Source organism: Hylobates moloch, unplaced genomic scaffold (assembly GCF_009828535.3).
Source record: "Hylobates moloch isolate HMO894 unplaced genomic scaffold, HMol_V3 SCAFFOLD_34, whole genome shotgun sequence".
NCBI classification, from domain to species: Eukaryota; Metazoa; Chordata; class Mammalia; order Primates; family Hylobatidae; genus Hylobates; species Hylobates moloch.
In genome coordinates, this window is record NW_026652309.1 from 3,200,530 (window position 1) to 3,220,102 (window position 19,573).

The following is a 19,573-nucleotide window of genomic DNA, read 5'->3' on the forward strand; positions in this document are numbered from 1 at the left end:
AGGAGGCGGGGAGGAGAGAGGGATCAACAACTACCAGTACATGCTGAGTATCCCTTATCTGAAATGCTCACCAGAAGTGTTTCCGATTTTGGAAAAAATAAAAGAAGTGTTTCTGATTTGGGAATTTTTCAGAATTTGGAATATTTGCATTATATCAGTTCAGCATTTCAAATCCAAAATACTCCAATGGGCATTTCCTGTGAGTGTCATATTGTTGCTCAGAAAGTTTTAGATTTTGGAGCATTTTGTATTTGGGATACTCAACCTGTGCATGCATGTTATGAAAAAATTTGGAGAAAAAATCAGAAAGAATAGCTAAACGCGAAGGCAACAGTAAGCCTCCAGGGAATGGCTCAGAGTAGGGTACTGTTACACAACACTTGGCCTCGTAACACTATTTCAGGTTTTAAAAACCATATACACATTGCTTTGATAGAAATAATTATAAAATTTTAAAAAGATTTAAACATTTACAAAAGAATAGGCAAAATGCTGTGGCTCATGCCTAATCCTAGCACTTTGGGAGGCCAAGGCAGGAGGATCGCTTGAGGCGAAGAGTTCAAGACCAGCCTGGGCAACGCAGTGAGAACCCATCTCTACAAAAAATAAAAAGAATTAGCAAGGCATGGTGATGCGTACTGCTTGTGCTACTGTTGTCCTAGCTACTCAGGAGGCTGAGCCAGGAAGATTGCTTGAGCTCAGGAGTTTGATGCTGCGCTGAGCTCAAAGTGTCCCTCAGCCTGGGTGACAGAACAAGACCCTGTCTCTAAAAAATAGAAATAAAAAATTAAAAAAGAATAATAGGCCGGACGTGTTGGTTCACGCCTGTAATCCCAGCACTTTGGGAGGCCGAGGTGGGCATATCACGAGGTCAGGAGGTTGAGACCACGGTGAAACCCCATCTCTACTAAAAATACAAAAAATAAGCTGGGTGCGGTGGCGGGCGCCTGTAGTCCCAGCTACTCGGGAGGCTGAGGCAGGAGAATGGCGTGAACCCGGGAGGCAGAGCTTGCAGTGAGCCGAGACTGCGCCACTGCACTCCAGCCTGGGCGACAAAATGAGACTCTGTCTCAAAAAAAAAGAATAATAACCACCATTTATTGAGTTCCAGTATCCATGGTACTTTCCTAAGCATTTTAAATACACCTCTCTTGGAATTCTCCTAACAATATGGAGCTGGTCCTATCATTATCCTTACTTGCTTATGAAGAAAGAGATCAGAGATTAAACTGCACAGGGTTGGCTGGGCACGGTGGCTCACGCCTGCAATCCCAGCACACTGGGAGGCCAAGGTGGGTGGATCACCTAAGGTACGGAGTTTGAGACCAGCCTGGCTAACATGGTGAAACCCCATCTCTACCAAAAATACAAAAATTAGCTGGGCGTGGTGGTGGGTGCCTGTAATCCCAGCTACTCGGGAGGATGAAACAGGAGAATCGTTTGAACCTGGGAGGTGGAGGTTGCAGTGGGCCGAGATTGCGCTACTGCACTCCAGCCTGGGCGACAAGAGCAAAACTCCATCTCAAAAAATAAATACATAAAATAAACTGCCCAGGGCTAACTAGCTAGCAAATGGCAGAGCTGTGATCTAATCAGAGTCTAGCGTCCATGTCTCACCTCCATGAAGGAAGATGAAGCCCTAGAGGTCATATAACAGCAATAGAGAAGGAGGGATATTTGGGAGGTGGCTTGGACAGCAGCGAGTGACTTACCACTGGCTGGGGGGAGGAGATGGTGAGTTAGGAGGGATTTGAGAAGGATGCTGAGGTTGCTGGCTTGAGTACCTGAGGACAGTTGGTCCTTTCCTCTACCCCAAGGTCCATGGAAAGAGCAGCAGAGATCCAAGCCTCTGAGAGAGAGTTGATGAGCTCAGTGACATACATGGACAGTCCCTAGGTGTCTATGGGCCACCTGTGGGCACAGGCTCTATGGGGAGCAGAATCTGCAGGTCTAGAGCTTAAGAGGGAATTTGGTGCTGCTGCAGTAGGACTCACCCACGTGCAGGGAGCCACTCTTCTACTCTAGCACACTTGAGGGACACAATAGGCTCACTACACAATGGCTCACTATGGTGGTGATTTTAATGGGGGCCTCCTCTTCTTGCAGCATATATGTAGTGTGGAGGAAGGGGGTTCCTGGAATCCTGGAAGAGGGACCAGAGACATGCATATGTCTGAAAAAAAGCCTCAGCTTTGAAAATCCCTGCTGTGGTTACAATTGGAGTTACATGACATCAAACAAGAGGAGACAAAATGCAAATGGGCAGGAGTCTACTTCAGAACCCTGGGATCTGGACATACAAAGGGATGACAATGCCGAAGGAGACCGAAGCAAAGTGTCCCTGGAGGTAAGAAGATGAACGAGGGGACCTGATACAGGGAGGGCAGGGAGTCTGGGCAGTTCATGCCTGAGAGCCTCCCTCCAGTGTTTCTACCTGGTCCATCTCTCATTTACATTCTTTGCCTGGCCTTTGCTGACCCTGGAGTCTGCAACTTTTAGAGCCACTAACATGTACCTGAGTTTGCAGAGACAATCAGGAATTTGCCAAGGAGACAAGGAAAAGAAAGGACCCTGAAAGAGAACAGCATGTGCCAAAAACCCAGGTGTGGAACGGGTGCTGCTTGGTGCGTGCTGGGGAGGAAGTGAGCAACAAAAACATGGAGGAAGCACAGGAGAGATGAGGCTGGGCCCGGGCTAGGAAAGGGTTCCTCTGCCGTGGTTTTGACTGAGGGGATCAAACTTGTCTTTAATGAAGCTCACACAGCAACAATGAGGAGAACTGACTCCAAGTGGCAGAGCCAGGCCACAGAACAACTGGTTCTGAAATCAGCTCAATAGCCCCGGCAAGATGAGGGCTCAGATGTGAGGATGGGAAGGAGGGCCCAAGCTCTCCTTCAGGAAGGGGTCCCAGAGGGCCCTTTCTTAAATGGATATGAATGGGGTTTGGGGATTGGGCTGGGGGTGGGGTGAAGAGGGATACGATGACAGTACCACTACGTACCACCACCATTTACTGCACACTTCCTATGCCCACTCTGTGTATGGAGTCACGGAATTCTCCTAAAACCCCCTATAAGGTAGGCAGGACTATGACCTCCCCCCGCACCTCCAAAAGAGTGGCTCTGTCACTTGCGCAGGTATTCTCCCTGCTAGCACACAGTCAAGGCCCTAAGTCTAGGAAGCATGGTTCTTCAAGGCCCATGCTCTTCCCCATGATACGACACAGGCGAGTCCTTAGGGAAGAACACAGATACTGTGTGAGGTATGCAGGACTGGAGGAGGAACAAAGATCGAGTTCTTTAGGAGACTAGGTCCAAATCATAGGTTGGAGGCATGGGCTTAGAGGTCACATTATACAGGTGAAGGTGAGGTGTCGGAGGGAGGTGAGAAACATGGGAAATCAGGACACAGCTTGGGGAAGACCAGCATTTATCAAATCAGTATGAGAGGCCAGGAGACTGCATTGAGGAAGCACGGTTATGAAGCAGGAAGGGAACTAGAGAAGACAGAGGAGCTTCAATCTGAGAAGCGGGGATGTGTCCTGCAGTAAGTGATGTTGGCTCCTCCCCCAGACTCCAGGGCCCTGTGGACTGGTCCCTGCTGGCTCATCAACCTCCCTGCCGTCTCTCCTGGTTCTTGCTGTGGGTCCTCCAGCCACCCCAGCCTCCTGACCCCTCTTCCAACCTCCCTCGCCCTCTTGCCTCACGGTCCTTGCTGTCCCTCATGCCCATTCTAGTTCTTTCCTACCCACCCACCGTCCCTCACCACCACCAACTACTTCACTTCCATTCTTCAAAAACTTTTCTTTTCTTTTTTTTTTTTTTTGGATGGAGTCTTGCTCTGTCACCCAGGCTGGAGTGCAGTGGCGCGATCTTGGCTCACTGCAAACTCCGCCTCCTGGGTTCAAGCAATTCTCCTGTCTCAGCCTCCCAAGTAGCTGGGATTACAGGCGTGTGCCATCACGTCTGGCTAATTTTTGTATTTTTAGTAGAGACGGGCTTTCACCATGTTGCCCAGGCTGGTCTCGAACTCCTGACCTCAGGTGATCCACCTGTCTTGGCCTCCGAAAGTGCTGGGATTACAGGCGTGAGCCACCGCACACAGCCAACTTTTATTCTTAAACTTAATCCATTCATCTTTCAATATTTAAATGTCAGTGCTGCTAGGTGCTTCACACCTTTACTGATCACTGTAGGAATCAGTTATCCCCACAGGCCCAGGTCAGATCCCTGTCACACGTTTTCATAGTACTGCACATTTCTCCTTCATAGCACAGAAAAGGGTTGAATAAATCATTTCTGGCTGGGCGCAGTGGCTCATGCCTGTAATCCCAGCATTTTGGGAGGCCAAGGCAGGCAGATTACCTGAGGTCAGGTGTTTGAGACCAGCCTGGCCAACATGGTGAAACCCTGTCTCTACTCAAAATACAAAAATTAGCTTGGCATTGTGGCGGGCAGATTCCCAAATGTGCAACTAATCCCAACTACATCGGAGGCTGAGGCAGGAGAATCGCTTTAACATGGGAGGCAGAGGTTGCAGTGAGCCAAGATCGTGTCATTACAATCCAGCCTGGGTGACAGACAGAGACTCCGTCTCAAAAAAAAAAAAAAAAAAAAAAAAAGAAAAGAAAAAGAATAAATCATTTCCTGTACACTAGTCATAACGTAGCTTCTTGTAGGTAAGGTCTACGAGGACAGAAGTCCATTGTCTAAATCAGGGGTCAGCAAACTTACCAGGGGTCAGAAAAGTACCAGACAGCAAATATTTTTGGGTTTGTGGCCCATCAAGTCTTAGTTGCAACTATTCAAGTTGGTCATTGTAGCCCAAAAGCAGCAAGACAATAAGTAAATAATCGGGTGTGACTGTTTCAGTAACTCTTTATTTACAAAAACAGGAGGCGGGCAAAAAGGCCACAGTTTGCCGATCCCTGGTCTAGGCACCAGTACCCAGTCTAGCACCTGGCATATAGCAGGCACTCTATGAATAAAGAAAACTACCAAGAAAAGGCCATTTGACTTTGGCTATTAGATGGAAACTGGTACCAAGGGAAGGTGGTTTTAGTGGCATGCCAGGGCGGAGCTGAGATGACAAGAGGCTGAGGAGGGGGCAGCAGTTGAGGAAGTGGTAACTTCTCTTTCAGGAGTTCCACCATCTGAGCAGTAGGTTGGGGAATGGGTGCTCTTGTGGTGGAGTGGGGTGGATTCAGAACCTGTGTGCAGGGTATGAGAAGATGATAGGGCTGAGGAAGACACAGGGTAACTCATGAAGAGGTGGGGCTCCAGAGCTCAGGGGCATGTTTGGGGTTGGTCACAAAGGAGGAAGCCACCTTCTAAAACTGAGGAAAAAGAAACAAAAAAAGGCAGAAAAAAGAAAATGAGGAGAAAGCCTTGTATGCGATTTTCCTTGTATGTGAAAATGTGAGCCAAATCTCCTGAAAATGTGAGCCAAATCTCCTGGTGCAGAGTGGACTAGAGGCAGCTCAGGAGCCACTGGCAAAAAGGGAACAGTGGACACTCAGGACGGGGCGGGCCTCACCGAGATGCATGAAGCTACACCCTTCACTTTTCTCTCTTCTCATTTGAGAGAGCACTTCTAGCCAAGGTGGTGTCTGGGTGTCTTGTGGGTTTTGGGTTTTCAGCTCTGACTCAGTGTGAAGTGTGTCACTCGCTGAATCACCAGCAGTACTTGCTGTCACTTCCCAACACTTCACTCTCCCATGCAGGTAGGGACAGGCAGGCCCTGAGAAGGATGGGGTCATGTTTTACACGTGTCATACCCAGCTCTTTCTTAAAGGACACAGAAAAGCATTTTAATTGCAGAAACTTATTGGTGAATTTCATCCCCATGCTTTCAAATGTGTAGGAGACCCGTAGGGTTTAAAAAAGCAGATAGGCGGCCGGGCGCGGTGGCTCATGCCTGTAATCCCAGCACTTTGGGAGACCAAGGTGGGCGGATCGCGAGCGCAGGAGATAGAGACCATCCTGGCTAATACATGAAACCCCATCTCTACTAAAAACACACAAAAAAATTAGCCGGGCATGGTGGCGGGCGCCTGTAGTCCCAGCTACTCAGGAGGCTGAGGCAGGAGAATCGCGTGAAGCCGGGAGGCAGAGCTTGCAGCGAGCCAAGATCCGCCACTGCACTCTGGCCTGGGCGACAGAGCGAGACTCCGTCTCAAAACAAAAACAAAAACAAAAAAAAAGTAGATAGGCTGGGTGTGGTGGCTCATACTTATAATTCCAGCACTTTGGGAGACTGAGGTGGGTGGATCACTTGAGCCCAGGAGTTCAAGCCAAGCCTGGCTAGCCGGGCGCGGTGGTTCACGCCTGTAATCCTAGCACTTTGGGAAGCTGAGGCGGGCAGATCACGAGGTCAGGAGATCGAGACCATCCTGGCTAACACGGTGAAACCCCTTCTCTACCAAAAATACAAAAAAATTAGCCGGGCATGATGGCGGGTGCCTGTAGTCCCAGCTACACTGGGGAGGCTGAGGCAGGAGAATGGCATGAACCCGGGAGGCGGAGATTGCAGTGAGCTGCGATCGCGCCACTGTACTCCAGCCTGGGCGACAGAGTGAGACTCCGTCTCAAAAAAAAAAAACAAAAAAAAAACAAACAAAAAAAACCAGCCTGGGTAACATGGTGCAACTTCCATCTCTACTAAAAATAAAAAAAATTAGCCAGGTGTGGTAGTGTGTATCTGTGATCTCAGCTACCTGATGTGGCAGGATGACTTGAGCCCAGGAGATTGAGGCTGCAGTGAGCCATGATTGTGCCACTGCACTCCAGCCTGGGTGAAAAAAAAAAAAGCAGATAAAAAATATTGAACACATAGGTGAGGCGCGGCAGCTCATGCCTGTAACCCCAGAACTTCGGGAGGTTGAGGTGGGCGGATCACCTGAGGTCAGGAGTTCGAGATCAGCATGGCCAACATGGTGAGACCTTGTCTCTACTAAAAATACAAAATTAGCTGGGCATGGTGGTGGGCGCCCATAATTCCAGCTACTCAGGAGGCTGAGGCAGGAGAATCGCTTGAACCCGGGGCAGAGGTTGCAGTGAGCCAAGATTGCGCCACTGCACCGCAGCCTGGGCAAAAAGAGTGAAACTGTGTCTCAAAATAAATAAATAAATAAATAAATAATAAATAAAAAACCTCTGACAGCATAATTTCTCAGGGGACAATCTTATGGCAGTTTCTCTCCTGGGCTGTAAAATATTTCTCTATTAGTCAAAGAACGATCTGCATAGAGCACAAAGGCCAATTTTATCCTAATGATGGATAACATAGATTTTTTCTTTAAATGCTGGAAACCATTTGAGGGTTTCATGATAAAACTAGAGCACAGCACCTATTTAGCTTTATAAGGTTAACATAGTATTAAAGCCTATAAAACACAACTTCTTATGTAGTCAAAGGATTAGTATTGCAAAATGAAAAGTTTTCTTATAGAGACAAAAACATATGAACAATCAACTTTACATTAGAACCAGAGAACTGAAAAAACCTTCCATTTCAATATGAATGTATTAATTTATTATTACTACCAGTACAGGAATGTGTAAGGGTTCAGATCTCAACCTGCTACTTTCAGGAAGGACAAAAACCATTTAAATGTCTTTTACTTGATATGCCTGAAAGAATAGCACCAGGATCTATTTTCATCTGCCTTATTTCAAGGTGTAATTGTTGTTGATATTTATAGACTGAAGCTTCTGTGTCTATTCTAATAATTAGTAGAACTCCAATTCATATTTGCATTTTGAAGTTCTCACCCCCAAGTCCGAAGATAATTTTCCTAAAATACACAGATCCTCACTGGACTCTTTCGAGTCCTTCCAGAGATGATGCGAACCAGCGACTCAGAATTCAATGACTATAAAGCGCAGGGCCTACACCTGTAACACACTATGTATTTGGAAGGATTTTCAATGCACCTTTAGATGTGTATCAAATAAAAATCTCTTACCCTATTGTTGGGTTGATGTTTGGATCAAAACTGTCTTCCACAAACCGCCACACGATACTCGATTTACCTACACCTGTATCCTGAAAGAGAACGAGATGAGGGACTGAGAAAAAGTTTACCTTTTGGCAGACACCAAAAACTACTTTGTGGCATAAGTTCAGGATTTTAGAAAAATCACCCTAGACGTGTAAATTTTATAAACTGAGGAACACAAAAGCGGTTGTCATAAAAATTCAGTAGAGTAATTAGGAAATTCCAACTGTACTAAAAGGGAGAGGTTTTTGCAGTTAAGACAGATTGGGACCTTTTGAAAGACCCAAAGTTTCTGCTTCGTGTAAAAAGTAACAAGTCCACTTGCTTTTTAACATATGTTAGTAAACTTTGAACTCCTGAGTTACCTCTGAGTAATCCCTGATGAATCCTACCCCCACCCTATTTGGAGGGAATAAAGATTAGTTATTGGAGTTCCTGCCGATCTTTAAGGCAGAAACTCTGGAATGACAGCATCAATCTCAGAAAGAAGGCTTTGAAATGGCCAACACCTTGTCTTTCCTGACAAGACAGGAAGCTGAAGCTTCAAACTAGTCTTCGGGGCTTCCTGATTTGAACACCCCTCTTCTCCACAGGAAGAGTTACTTGGCAAAGTAACTCTTTGGGTAAGTGGCAGGGGTATCCCATAAGTTCAAAAACACCCAAGAGACAAAGCAGGCTAATGCTGCTTATAAAACCTAAAGACCTGTTATTGGTTTTACTTTGGAAGACTTGGCCAACTCCCAAATAATACCTTGTTAAGTTGGGAGAAAACTATTTAAGAGCCTCTCTTAACCCAGATGCAATAGAGAGGCAAGGGGGGGCTGTTTGCTCTTTGTGGGGCAGGAAGAGTCCACGGGCTCCAGGGAGGGGAAGTGCAAGGGTCCCTTCGGCCTCCAGGACCTTTTGGAGGGTGCAAGAGGTGGGCGGGACGGCTCCCGACCTGGAGGGAGGGTCCACGGGGCTGGTAGACAGCGTCTCGGACGTGGGAGGGGGGAAGGGATGAGGGAACATGGAGGATCCGGGGTCCCCGCCAGCCCAGCCTCCCGTGGCCCTCCCGGCCAGACCCGCCGCCACTCACCCCGAGCAGACACACTTTGAGCTCCCTCAGCGCCATGGCCCGGGAGCCAGGGGCGCGGGCCCGCCGCCGCCCTAAGTTGAGAAGGGAGAGGCCAGGCCCAGCAAAAGCATCCCCTGGCGCCGTTGCCGCCGCACGGCCCAGCCCTGGTCCGCGCAGAGGCGGCTGCCGCCCGTCCTCCGGCCCTAGGTCCGGCCTGTCCGCTGCCAGCCGCGTGGGGCCCGCCTTAGCAGCCGGGACGCCGCCGCGGCCTTCCGGGCGCCGCCGCCGCCGCCATCTTGGGACGCCGGCCGGGTCACCTGACCTCCCCGCCCACCTCGGCAGCCACCTTCGCTGAGAGGGCGGGGCCGGCCGGCCGGCGCGGGCCGGGGGCGGGGCCCGCAGCCGACGGCCCCGCCCCTGTCTACAGGCCCCCGCCCCTGCCGGTACCCCCTCTAGGCCCATCCCAAGATGGCGGGTGAGTGGGGCTGGGGTCGAGGGCCAGGGGTGCTAGTCTCCCTCTCGCCCCGTGACCACCCCGCGAGGCCGAGGGGCCCCTGCCCGACCCCGTCCCCTCTCGCCGCAGCCCCCTGGTAACTCCTTGTGTGTTTCTTGGTTTTCAGAGATCCCCCTGTACTTTGTGGACTTGCAGGATGACTTAGACGACTGTAAGTAAGAGTTGGGGCACCCCTGTCCCTCCCTGGGACCCTCTCAAAGAATTCAGAGTGCACGAAGCGCGGGGCGGAGGAACCTCAAGCCAGGCCCTCCTTGTCGGGACCAGAACAGCGGGACCCCCAACTGCCTAGATCGACTGGTGGCGGTCCGTCCTCCCTGGGCGGGGCGGGCTGAGGGTGGGAGCCCTTCCCTTCCCTCGGGGGAAGGATTTTTTTTGTTGGGGAAACTTTTGACTTCCTGTCACTTCTTTTCTTCCTGCGCCTGCAGCCGCCGTGGGATGGGAGGAAGGGTTAGTTTCAAGTCCTAGTCGACCCAGGGCGGGCCGGGAGCCCGCCAGCTGGGAGGTGGGTGACTTACCTCTCAGGGCCTCGCCCTTTTCCTAAGGACTTTTAGGACTGCTGGGGGGTTTGGGAGGTCCCCTTCTCGGTGTGGCCGGCCACGGGGTTGCACGGAGTTCTCAAGTGTCCTGGCTACAAGCCCGGCTCCATCTCTTATCCCATGGAACCCATTGGCCCCCGCATTTCTTGGGTGGGACCCTTGTCCCTTCTTGCCCTCTTCTTTGGAATCATGTTAAGGGCTGGTACCTGGGGGAGGTGTCATCTTAGAAATCCAAGTTCGCATTTCTGGTGAAGGAAGGAAGCGTTTTCTTTCTCGTCAAGAAACTTTTACTGAGCAGCTACTTGCTCTGGGGGCCACGTGTTGGGCTCCCAGCCTGCAAGGATGTGTTGAAAACGGCTCCACACGCAGGGAGCTCACAGGGTGTGGGGAAAGCCTACTTGTAAACAGAGAATTACCGAGCACCGGAGTGCTTGCTGGTGAAGAAGCCCTATATAAATCATCCAAATAGCTAACATTAATTGGGGGCGTACTGTATGCCAGTCATATGCAGTACTTTCTCTCATCTTTCCTTCCACATCTGCAGGTTTCCTAATAGTAAAAGTTGGTGTTTACTAAAAACTTACCATGGACCAGAGAGCGTTAAACTCTTTTTTTTTTTTTTTTTTTTTTTGAGACGTAGTGTTGCTCTGTAGCCCAGGCTGGAGTGCAGTGGCACGATCTCGGCTCACTGCAAGCTCCACCTCCTGGGTTCACGCCATTTTCCTGCCTCAGCCTCCCAAGTAGCTGGGACTACAGGCGCCCGCCGCCACTCCCGGCTAATTTTTTGTATTTTTAGTAGAGAAGGGGTTTCACTGTGTTAGCCAGGATGGTCTCGATCTCCTGACCTCGTGATCCGCCCACCTCGGCCTCCCAAAGTGTTGGGATTACTGGCGTGAGTCACCGCGCCCGGCCCAGTGTTAAACTCTTTACACACATTAACTCAGAAGGTGCAGTTTCGGCTGGGTGCGGTGGCTCAGGCCTGTAATCCCAGCACTTTGGGAGGCAGAGATGGGCAGATCACTTGAGTCCAGCCTGGCCAACATGGTGAAACCCTGTCTCTACTAAAAATAAAAAAATTAGCCGGGCGTGGTGGCGCGCGTCTCTAATCTCAGCTGCTCGGGAGGCTGAGGCAGGAGAATTGCTTGAACCTGGGAGGCAGAGGTTGCAGTGAACGCCACTGCACTCTAGCCTGGGCGACAGACTGACTCCGTCTCAAAAACAACAGAACAAGAAAAAACCAACAAGGGACAGTTTTGTTAAAGTAGCATAACACTTTTGAAGGGGCAAAACAAGCTGATAGTTAAGAGCCCGGTGTCTGTGGAATCAGATGGCCAAGAGTGAAATCCCGTATCACTGTTTACTAGCAGTGTGATCCCAGGCAAGTCACTGTACCACTCTATGCCTCAGCGACCTCATCAGTAAAATGGGCATTATAGTGGCCCACCTCAAAAGGCTTTTATAAGGGATTAAATGAATAAAGGATTTAGCACAATGCCTAGTATGTAATAAACACTTGGTAAATATTGGCTGCTCTTACTGTTATTAATGTGATCATTATTAGTAGTTATTTAACATTGTTGAGCCTGGTACAGTATAGATCCAGGTTTACCCAGCTGAATGTTTCAGCCGATGGGCATGCTCGGATTGAAGGAGTTGTATCATTTCCATTGATAAACAATGTTTAGCTGCTATGATGGTGCTTCTCATTCATAGATTTGGTATTTGGTCTGACTGGAAAGCTGTTTTCTAGCTGCTTCAGTTATCTAACCACCCCAAAACTCAATGGCTTAAACCAACAGCATTTGATTTTCCACAAATCTGTGAGTAGACTGGGTGGTGCTTCTGCTTAATGTGGTTTCAGTTGGGGAAGTCCAAAATGATGTCACTTATGTGGGTGGCATAGGTCCTGGCTGTTGGCTAGGAGATCTGCCAGGACTATTGGCCAGGACTTCAGTTCTCCGCGAGGTGCCCTTTCCACTTGGCTAGGTCAGCCTTCTCACAGTATAGTGGCCACAGGGTAGTTGCACCTCTTTTCTGACAGCTACCCTCCTTCAGTCCTTTTTCGCCTATGTATGTACAAAAAAGGCAGTAAGGAATTATATAGGAAAAAATTATGATCGATCTTTGGACAAATATTTGAACAAATGTTAGATGTTTGAGACTTGTGATTAAAAAGACTTAAGTACTCTTTAGCAGACAGCTGAAGACTTGCCCCAATGAGGAAGGAAACCACCATTATGGCTCTGAACGTAACCACACCTTGGGTAGGACAACTCTGGCAGCCTCTTGGGGACTTCCTGTTTGGGCAAGGGTAGGAGCTGTGGAATGCTGTACCTTAGGAGTTTATAACATAATTGATCTGTACGGGAGGGCATGCTCATTTGTGTCGCCCTGCTTCTACCTCTACACCTCCCCATGGTAGTATTGGGAGGTATTATCATACCATTATTGGCAGAAAGAACCCTGAAGTTTTATCCTCTACATCCTGGCTCTCTCACACCTGTAGCTGTGTTACGTTGGGTGGACCACTCACCCATTCTGTTGAATTCTTTGGAAAATGGCATGAGAATGGGAGTTGCCTCATAGGACTGGTGTGAGGGTTAGATGGATAGCCAGAAAACATTCTAGTCTAGTGCTTTGTAAAGTATTCAGTGATTTTATCATCATCATCATCTTTGCTGGATTTTTATGTAAGAGCTTATGATTCATTGTTAACAGCTGCTACTCTGTGAGGTAGGTGGGATTATTCCTCTTAACAGATGAGAAAACTGAAAATCAGGTTGAGTAACTTATCCATTGTGGCACAGCTCATGAATGGTAGAATTCACAGTCAAACGTGGTTCCTTCTGCTCTTTTCTTTTTTTTTTTTTTTTTGAGACGGAGTCTTGCTCTGTTGCCCAGGCTGGAGTGCAGTGGCGCGATCTCGGCTCACTGCAAGCTCCGCCTCCTGGGTTCACACCATACTCCTGCCTCAGCCTCCCGAGTAGCTGGGACTACAGGCGCCTGCCACCACGCCCGGCTAATTTTTTGTATTTTTAGTAGAGAAGGGGTTTCACTGTGTTAGCCAGGATGGTCTCGATCTCCTGACCTCGTGATCCACCTGCCTCGGCCTCCCAAAGTGCTGGGATTACAGGCGTGAGCCACTGTGCCCAGCCCGCTCTTTTCTTTTTATTCCACCACATGGATCAACCTCATAAATATTCTTAACCTAGGGGATAGGAGATGGATGTCAGTTTGGGTGGTACTGTGACTGTTGTCCTCCTTGGGCATTTGTGTCTAAATGATGCGACGCCTCTCTGTTTAGACTGTAGGTCCCTTGGGGTAGGGACACAGGCCATCCTTTCTATAACCCAATGTCTCGCATGATCTAGGTGCTCAATTAATGTTGTTAATGTTAACCATAACGGATTACGAGGCTTTTGTCTGATTTACTTTGTGATTCTTGATTATGTTTGGCTAATTTGAAAAGGGAGCCATAATGAATGGATGTCTTGTTTTTTAAATCATTCAGAGTCTTCAGGCCATTGCAGCACAGAAGAGATTTAATTTCAGAGAATTGGCTTGCTGAAGCAATCTAAATTTCTTCCCTTGAAAGCAGAAAGTATGTGGGATGGCCTGGCATATTGGTTTTCATGTTGAATTGCACATGGAAGGTGGAGCTGTATGTCTATGCCTAAGCATCTACAGGCCTATGAATGTCTAGTTTTGCTTATAGCATATGGAGGCTGAAGAGGTGTTATTGTTGATAAGGTTTGCTTGGCCAATTAGAACTTAAATGTGTGTCAGGGATGGGTGAGTGAAAAATGAGGGGATCCTATTGCAAATATAAAGAGACCTAAGAGACCTATCAACATAAGACAATATATGGTCATATTTGGATCTTTAGTTGAACAAATCAACTATAAAAATACATTATTGAGACAGGGAAAATTGAGTTGGACTGGGTATTAGATAATATTAATAATTATTTTGTTGGATGTGATAATAGTGTCACGGTTTTGTTCGAAGGAAAAGGGCCTCATCTAACAGAAACAAGCATTCGTGGGTGAAATCATTTGATGCGTGAAGTCCGCTATCAAATACTGCAACAAACAGTAAATAAAAAGTCAGGAGAGGGATAGATGGAAAGATAAATGGCAGAATGTTGATACTTGTTGAAGTTGGCTGCTGGGGACTAGTCTCTCTATTTTTGTATATGTTTGAAAATTTCCATAGTAAAAGGTTTAAAGGAGTGTGATGAAAGTGTCACATATGATCAAACATCTATAGGAAGAGTTGGAAGGCTGGATTCCAATTCTGAAGTCACTGCAGAGTTCTTGTAAGATACATTTAGCTTCAAAAGACTGACTCATAAAATATGTTAGTGTTTGGGGGGCAGTGTATTTCTTTTCAAATATTTAGCTTTCAAGAGGTATCTATGAAAGAGCTTGGAAGACGATATACTTCTATTTATGGGAAAAGCCAGGTTCTAACAAGTGATATCTGGACCTTTGGTGAAAACAGGATTAGCTAAGCCAATGGAATATGGAGAGAATCTTGGAATCTTAATGCTAGAAGGAGCAATGTATGTTCAACCTTGAATAAAAGACATTTTCCAGAGCAAAAAGCATTCCATGTCATCTGCCCACTTTGTTCTACGTTTGTAAAAATCGCCTCAAGGACAACAACCAAGCCCCCAAAGCAGAGAAACGATATTAATCTGAGTCCTAAACCAAACCATTGAACTTTCTCTCCGAACTATGATATACACTTGAATCAATCCTAAACCAAACCATTGAACTTTTTCTCTGAACTATGATATACACTTGAACCAAAGATTTTCAGCTTTTTAAAATAAAAATCTCCCTGTCAACTGAAATAATTTGAAGAGCAATATCTAATACTTGGAAAATAGAACAAAACCCAGAGATCAAACTGTTCTCTAAATCAGAGATTGGCAATTTTTCTCTGGAAAGGATCAGATATTTTAGGGCTTGCTGGCTAGAAGGTCTCTGCTCTGCTATTGTAGCCTGAAAGCAGCCATAAATAGCACATAAATGAGTAGGCATGGGTGTGTCCTAATAAAACTTTATTTACAAATACAAGTGGTGGGCTGAATTTGGCCTAGGGAAGGTGATTTGCTGACTCCTGTAGCTCAGAGTTGATTTTATTCCATTAGAGCCCCTAGGTCTGTGGATTAGCTGAGCCAGCCGGATCAGTATCTTTCCCACTAGGTTTAGTTAGAATAGCTGAGCTTTGTTGAAAAACCTCTGTTGAATAACCCTTGACAAGTTGCTCAAACTTCATGTCTCATTTTTCCCGTTTGTGTATGAGAATGGCAAGGAACAAAAGAGTCAGAGTGGTGGAAACAGATCCACCTTGCTTCCCTTCCCGTCGTTGTAATGCATTCTACTTTAGTTGTTCTGTATTTTCTATTTCTTGTGAGGCAAACAGATGAACATCAGCAATTCCCACAAATTGTCTCTTTAAAAAGAAGAGTTTTAAATGGCTTTCTTCATCACAAAATAAGCTCTTGTAAACAAATTTTGCAACAAAACCTAGTTAACAAAAGGGAAAGTAGTTTTGACCTTGAAAATACCAAATAGTTTAACCCTGATGGGAAAAAAATAAGAGGTGAGGGCAGGTATTAGTTTCCATGCTTGGAAAGTCATTCATGTACATAACGTGTTTCTCCATGTCTTCCAAGGTATCAGCCTTCCCAAAAGTGTTGGGGATAGAGTTGTGGGGAAGCCTGGGGCACAGCTCCTGACACACCTACAGCCTGGCAGGGAGGTGCCTGCAGTGTCTCAAGGGCCCAGGCAAAAGAGGGAACACAGATCTGGGCCAGTAAGAAGACAAGGCAGGGCTGGGTGCGGTGGCTCACGCCTGTAATCCCAGCACCTTGGGAGGCCAAGGTGGGCAGATCACCTGGGGTCAAGAGTTTGAGACTAGCCTGGCCAACGTGGTGAAACCCCGTCTCCACTAAAAATACAAAAATTAGCCAAGCGTGGTGGTGCACACTTGTAATCCCAGCTACTAGGGAGGCTGAGGTGGGAAGATTGCTTGAAACTGGGAGTTGGAGGCTGCAGTGAGCCAAGATTGTGTCACTGCACTCCAGCCTGGGCAACAGAGCAAGACTCTGTCTCAAAAGAAAAAAAAAAAAAAGAAGACAGGACAGGGATAGGAGGGGAAGGCTTCTGAGGGGAGATGGCGTTTGAGTTGGGGCAGGCGGAGGAAGGCGATGGGCATTTGGGCGGTGTGTACAAAGGCAGAGCGTTGCATGATCCTGGTCTGCTTGGGACCTGGTGAGAAAGAAGGGTGGAGACTTGGGAACAAGGGCTGTGTGTGATGGAGGGAGTGGGATAGGCTGGGAGATAGCATTGGGGGCTGTCACTGAAGAATCTGCTTTACCAGCCCAGGGTTTAGGCTTAACCTGGGAGGCAGTAGGGCATCCCTAAGCATTATGGTCGGGTTTCTGTCTTAGGAATGCAACCCAAGCAGTGGTACAAACACTGCCGCTTACTTAGGACTAACAGCATGTCAAGCTCTGCTGTGACACGTTATTGTTGTAACAGAAGTCCACGGGCCGGGTGTTTTTAATCCCATTTTATTATTGCAAGGCACAGAAAGGCTAAGTAACTTGCCCAAAGTAACGCAGCTAGTAAGTGACAGGGGTGGAATTTAAACCAGGAAGTCAGGCTGCAGAATTTATCCTTTTTTTTTTGAGACGGACTCTCGCTTTGTCGCCCAGGCTGGAGTGCAGTGGTGCAATCTCGGCTCACTGCAAGCTCCGCCTCCCGGGTTCACGCCATTCTCCTGCCTCAGCCTCTCCGAGTAGCTGGGACTACAGGCGCCCGCCACCACGCCCGGCTAATTTTTTGTATTTTTTAGTAGAGACAGGGTTTCACCGTGGTCTCGATCTCCTGACCTCGTGATCCGCCCGCCTCGGCCTCCCAAAGTGCTGGAATTACAAGCGTGAGCCACCGCGCCCGGCCCAGAATTTATCTTAACCACTATCCTTTGGATGACTCGTCATTCACTGTTATATTCATTCATTCATTCATTCATTCATTCATCATTCATTCATTCATTCATTGAACTGATATTTATTAAGGGCCTATTAAGTCTCAGGCACTATGTTAGGCATTGTGGACACAGAAGTGAATAAAATGAACCCAGTTTTTGCTCGTATGAAGCTTTCAGTCCAGCAGCAGAAACAAGACACTAAAGAGGTAAGCAGAAGGACGTATAGCAGGTGAGTGTGACTGAAGGTGCCAGCACAGTGTGGTTGCATGCATACAGGTGCTGCTAATGCCAAGTGGCCAGAGAAGGCATCTCTGGAGCCCTGAGAGGCGCTTCTGAGTTGAGATTTGAGTAACAAGCTGGAGATACTCGCATGAAGAGCCAGAGAAAGCCTCCTGCATACAGCTCTTCCTTGTCAAGGACTAGCAGGAAGGCCTGTGTGTCTGGAACGGTGAATAACAGACACAGGAGGTGAGAGGAGGAGATGGGGGCCAGGCCATGCATAGCCCTTAAGTCCATTGTGAGGTAAAGTGTTGGCCTTTTATCCATGGAGTCATGGGAGCCACTGGAGAATCTGAACCAGGGAGTGGCTAGAGCTGCTCTGTGCTTTAAAGAAAGGAAAGACTGGTGGAGGAAAAGCTGGGGTGGGATGCCCAGTGTGTTCCTGCAGCTCAGGTGAGGGGAGTGGGGTCTCAATCAAGGAGATGAGCCTGGGAGTGGGAATAGGGTTGACAGATAGTTCCGGTGGTGAGGGAAGGGTCAACTCAGAGACAGGGTCTCGTGGAGAACTTTTCTGACACCTCCATTCCCTTCCACCCAGACTGGGCTAGGCGCTCCTTCTTTGTGTTTCCTGAGCCCTGTATTTTCCTGTGGCAGCATTTGCTAATTTACTAATAGCATTGACCGTTAGAATGGGTCTTGTCCTTCTTTGGTCTAACATAGTGGTCTAACATAGTGGTCTAACATAGTGAATGGCACTGGACAGCACATGAGAAGCAGTGACACAGATCCTGGTGGCATTGTTGAGGACACCAGAAAGCCCCCTTGTAGGGTTCTGGAGCACAGTTAGGACTGGAGAGGAGGCATGAAAGTCATTAGTGGTGAGTGGTAGCTGGAGCAGGATGAGAGGGAGCAGAATGAGAGGGAATGTTGGAGAAGAAGGTGAAGGGGTACTCCCTGGGCAGCAGAGCCTTCTAGAAATTAGCCATGGAGGTAAGAAACCAGGAAACCCTTGGAGCCAGGGTTTTGATTGGATAATCATTTATTTATGTCACTTGCCCCGGAAGGGTCAGGTGAGACGAGGATTGAAGACAGGCCATGGAGTTTGGCAGTTAGGGGGTCTTCACTCACCTCAGTGAGTACTTCAGCACAGCCAAGAAGCGGAAGCTAGATTGGAGTTAATTGGGAAGGTTTTGGAAGTTGAGGCAGTGTGGTCTGGAATCCAGTAGCTTAGTGGTCAAAGTGTCCTGTGCCTGGTAGCCAAGGTGAGGAGTGCAGCAGGCTGTGGCTAGGCACTGGGCACTTTGAGAAATGGTCACTGCATTTGGGGCTCACAGCCCAGCAGGAGAAAGCACAGCCTTTCAAGAAGCAGCTGGAGGGCTTCAAGGGGCTTTTCGTCAGGGATGGAAGATTCCAGCACAGATTTGCATGATTTATATGTACTCTGAAAACCTTAAAAAAAGAATTTGAATAACCCACCAATTCTCCTGGTTATATGCCCAACAAAACTTAGACATATATTCTCAAAAAACATGTTCATAGTCTCATGATTCTCTTTTTTTTTTTTTTTTTTGAGATGGAGTCTCGCTCTGTCGTTAGGCTGGAGTGCAGTGGCATGATCTTGGCTCACTGCAACCTCCGCCTCCTGGGTTTAAGCGATTCTCCTGCCTCAGCCTCCCGAGTAGCTGGGACTACAGGCGTGCCCCACCAGGTCCAGCTAATTTTTGTACTTTTAGTACAGTCGGGGTTTCACCATGTTGGCCAGGATGGTCTCGATCTCTTGACCTCATGATCTGCCTGCCTCGGCCTCCCAAAGTGCTGGGATTTCAGGCGTGAGCCACCATGCCCGGCCAGTTGCATGATTCTTAAGAGTCGGAAACTGCAATCTACTCAAATATTTATCATGACTACAAAGAATTATAAATTCTGGTATGTTCACACAATGGAAAACTATGCAGCTGTAAGAATGAATGATCTATGGCTCTAATCAGTAATATGGATAATTTCACAAACATCTGAAAAGCCAGACACAAAAGGGTACACACTACATGGTTCTATTTGTACAAACTATAAAACCGTGCAAAGCGAATCTAGGCTGTTAGAAGGCGGGAGAGTTGTTACCCATTGCAGGAGGTGGTAAGTGGAAGGAAGCAAGAGGTGGTTTTGGAGATGCTGGTAAAGTTATCTTGCTTGGTCTGAGTGCATTGCTTGATTGTTTTAACTATTTTGAACAGTATGAAAATAGA

General features: G+C 47.7%; 1 protein-coding gene and 1 non-coding gene across 2 annotated transcripts in view; one reads left to right on the forward strand and one right to left on the reverse strand.

Moving 5' to 3' along the window:
• LOC116463358 (ras-related protein Rab-22A) overlaps nucleotides 1–9,375 on the reverse strand; it is a 60,443-nt gene extending 51,068 nt beyond the window's left edge. Inside the window, exons 1-2 of the mRNA XM_032146430.2 lie at nucleotides 9,078–9,375; nucleotides 7,967–8,046 (exon numbers count right to left, since the gene is read on the reverse strand). Coding sequence (XP_032002321.1) covers nucleotides 7,967–8,046; nucleotides 9,078–9,113 — 116 coding nt within the window. The 5' untranslated portion in view covers nucleotides 9,114–9,375. The remainder of the gene's footprint in view (nucleotides 1–7,966; nucleotides 8,047–9,077) is intronic.
• An 88-nt stretch (nucleotides 9,376–9,463) lies between these two features.
• LOC116463387 (uncharacterized) overlaps nucleotides 9,464–19,573 on the forward strand; it is a 20,544-nt gene continuing 10,434 nt past the window's right edge. Inside the window, exons 1-2 of the transcript XR_009212039.1 lie at nucleotides 9,464–9,531; nucleotides 9,677–9,721. This is a non-coding gene — a transcript (uncharacterized LOC116463387). The remainder of the gene's footprint in view (nucleotides 9,532–9,676; nucleotides 9,722–19,573) is intronic.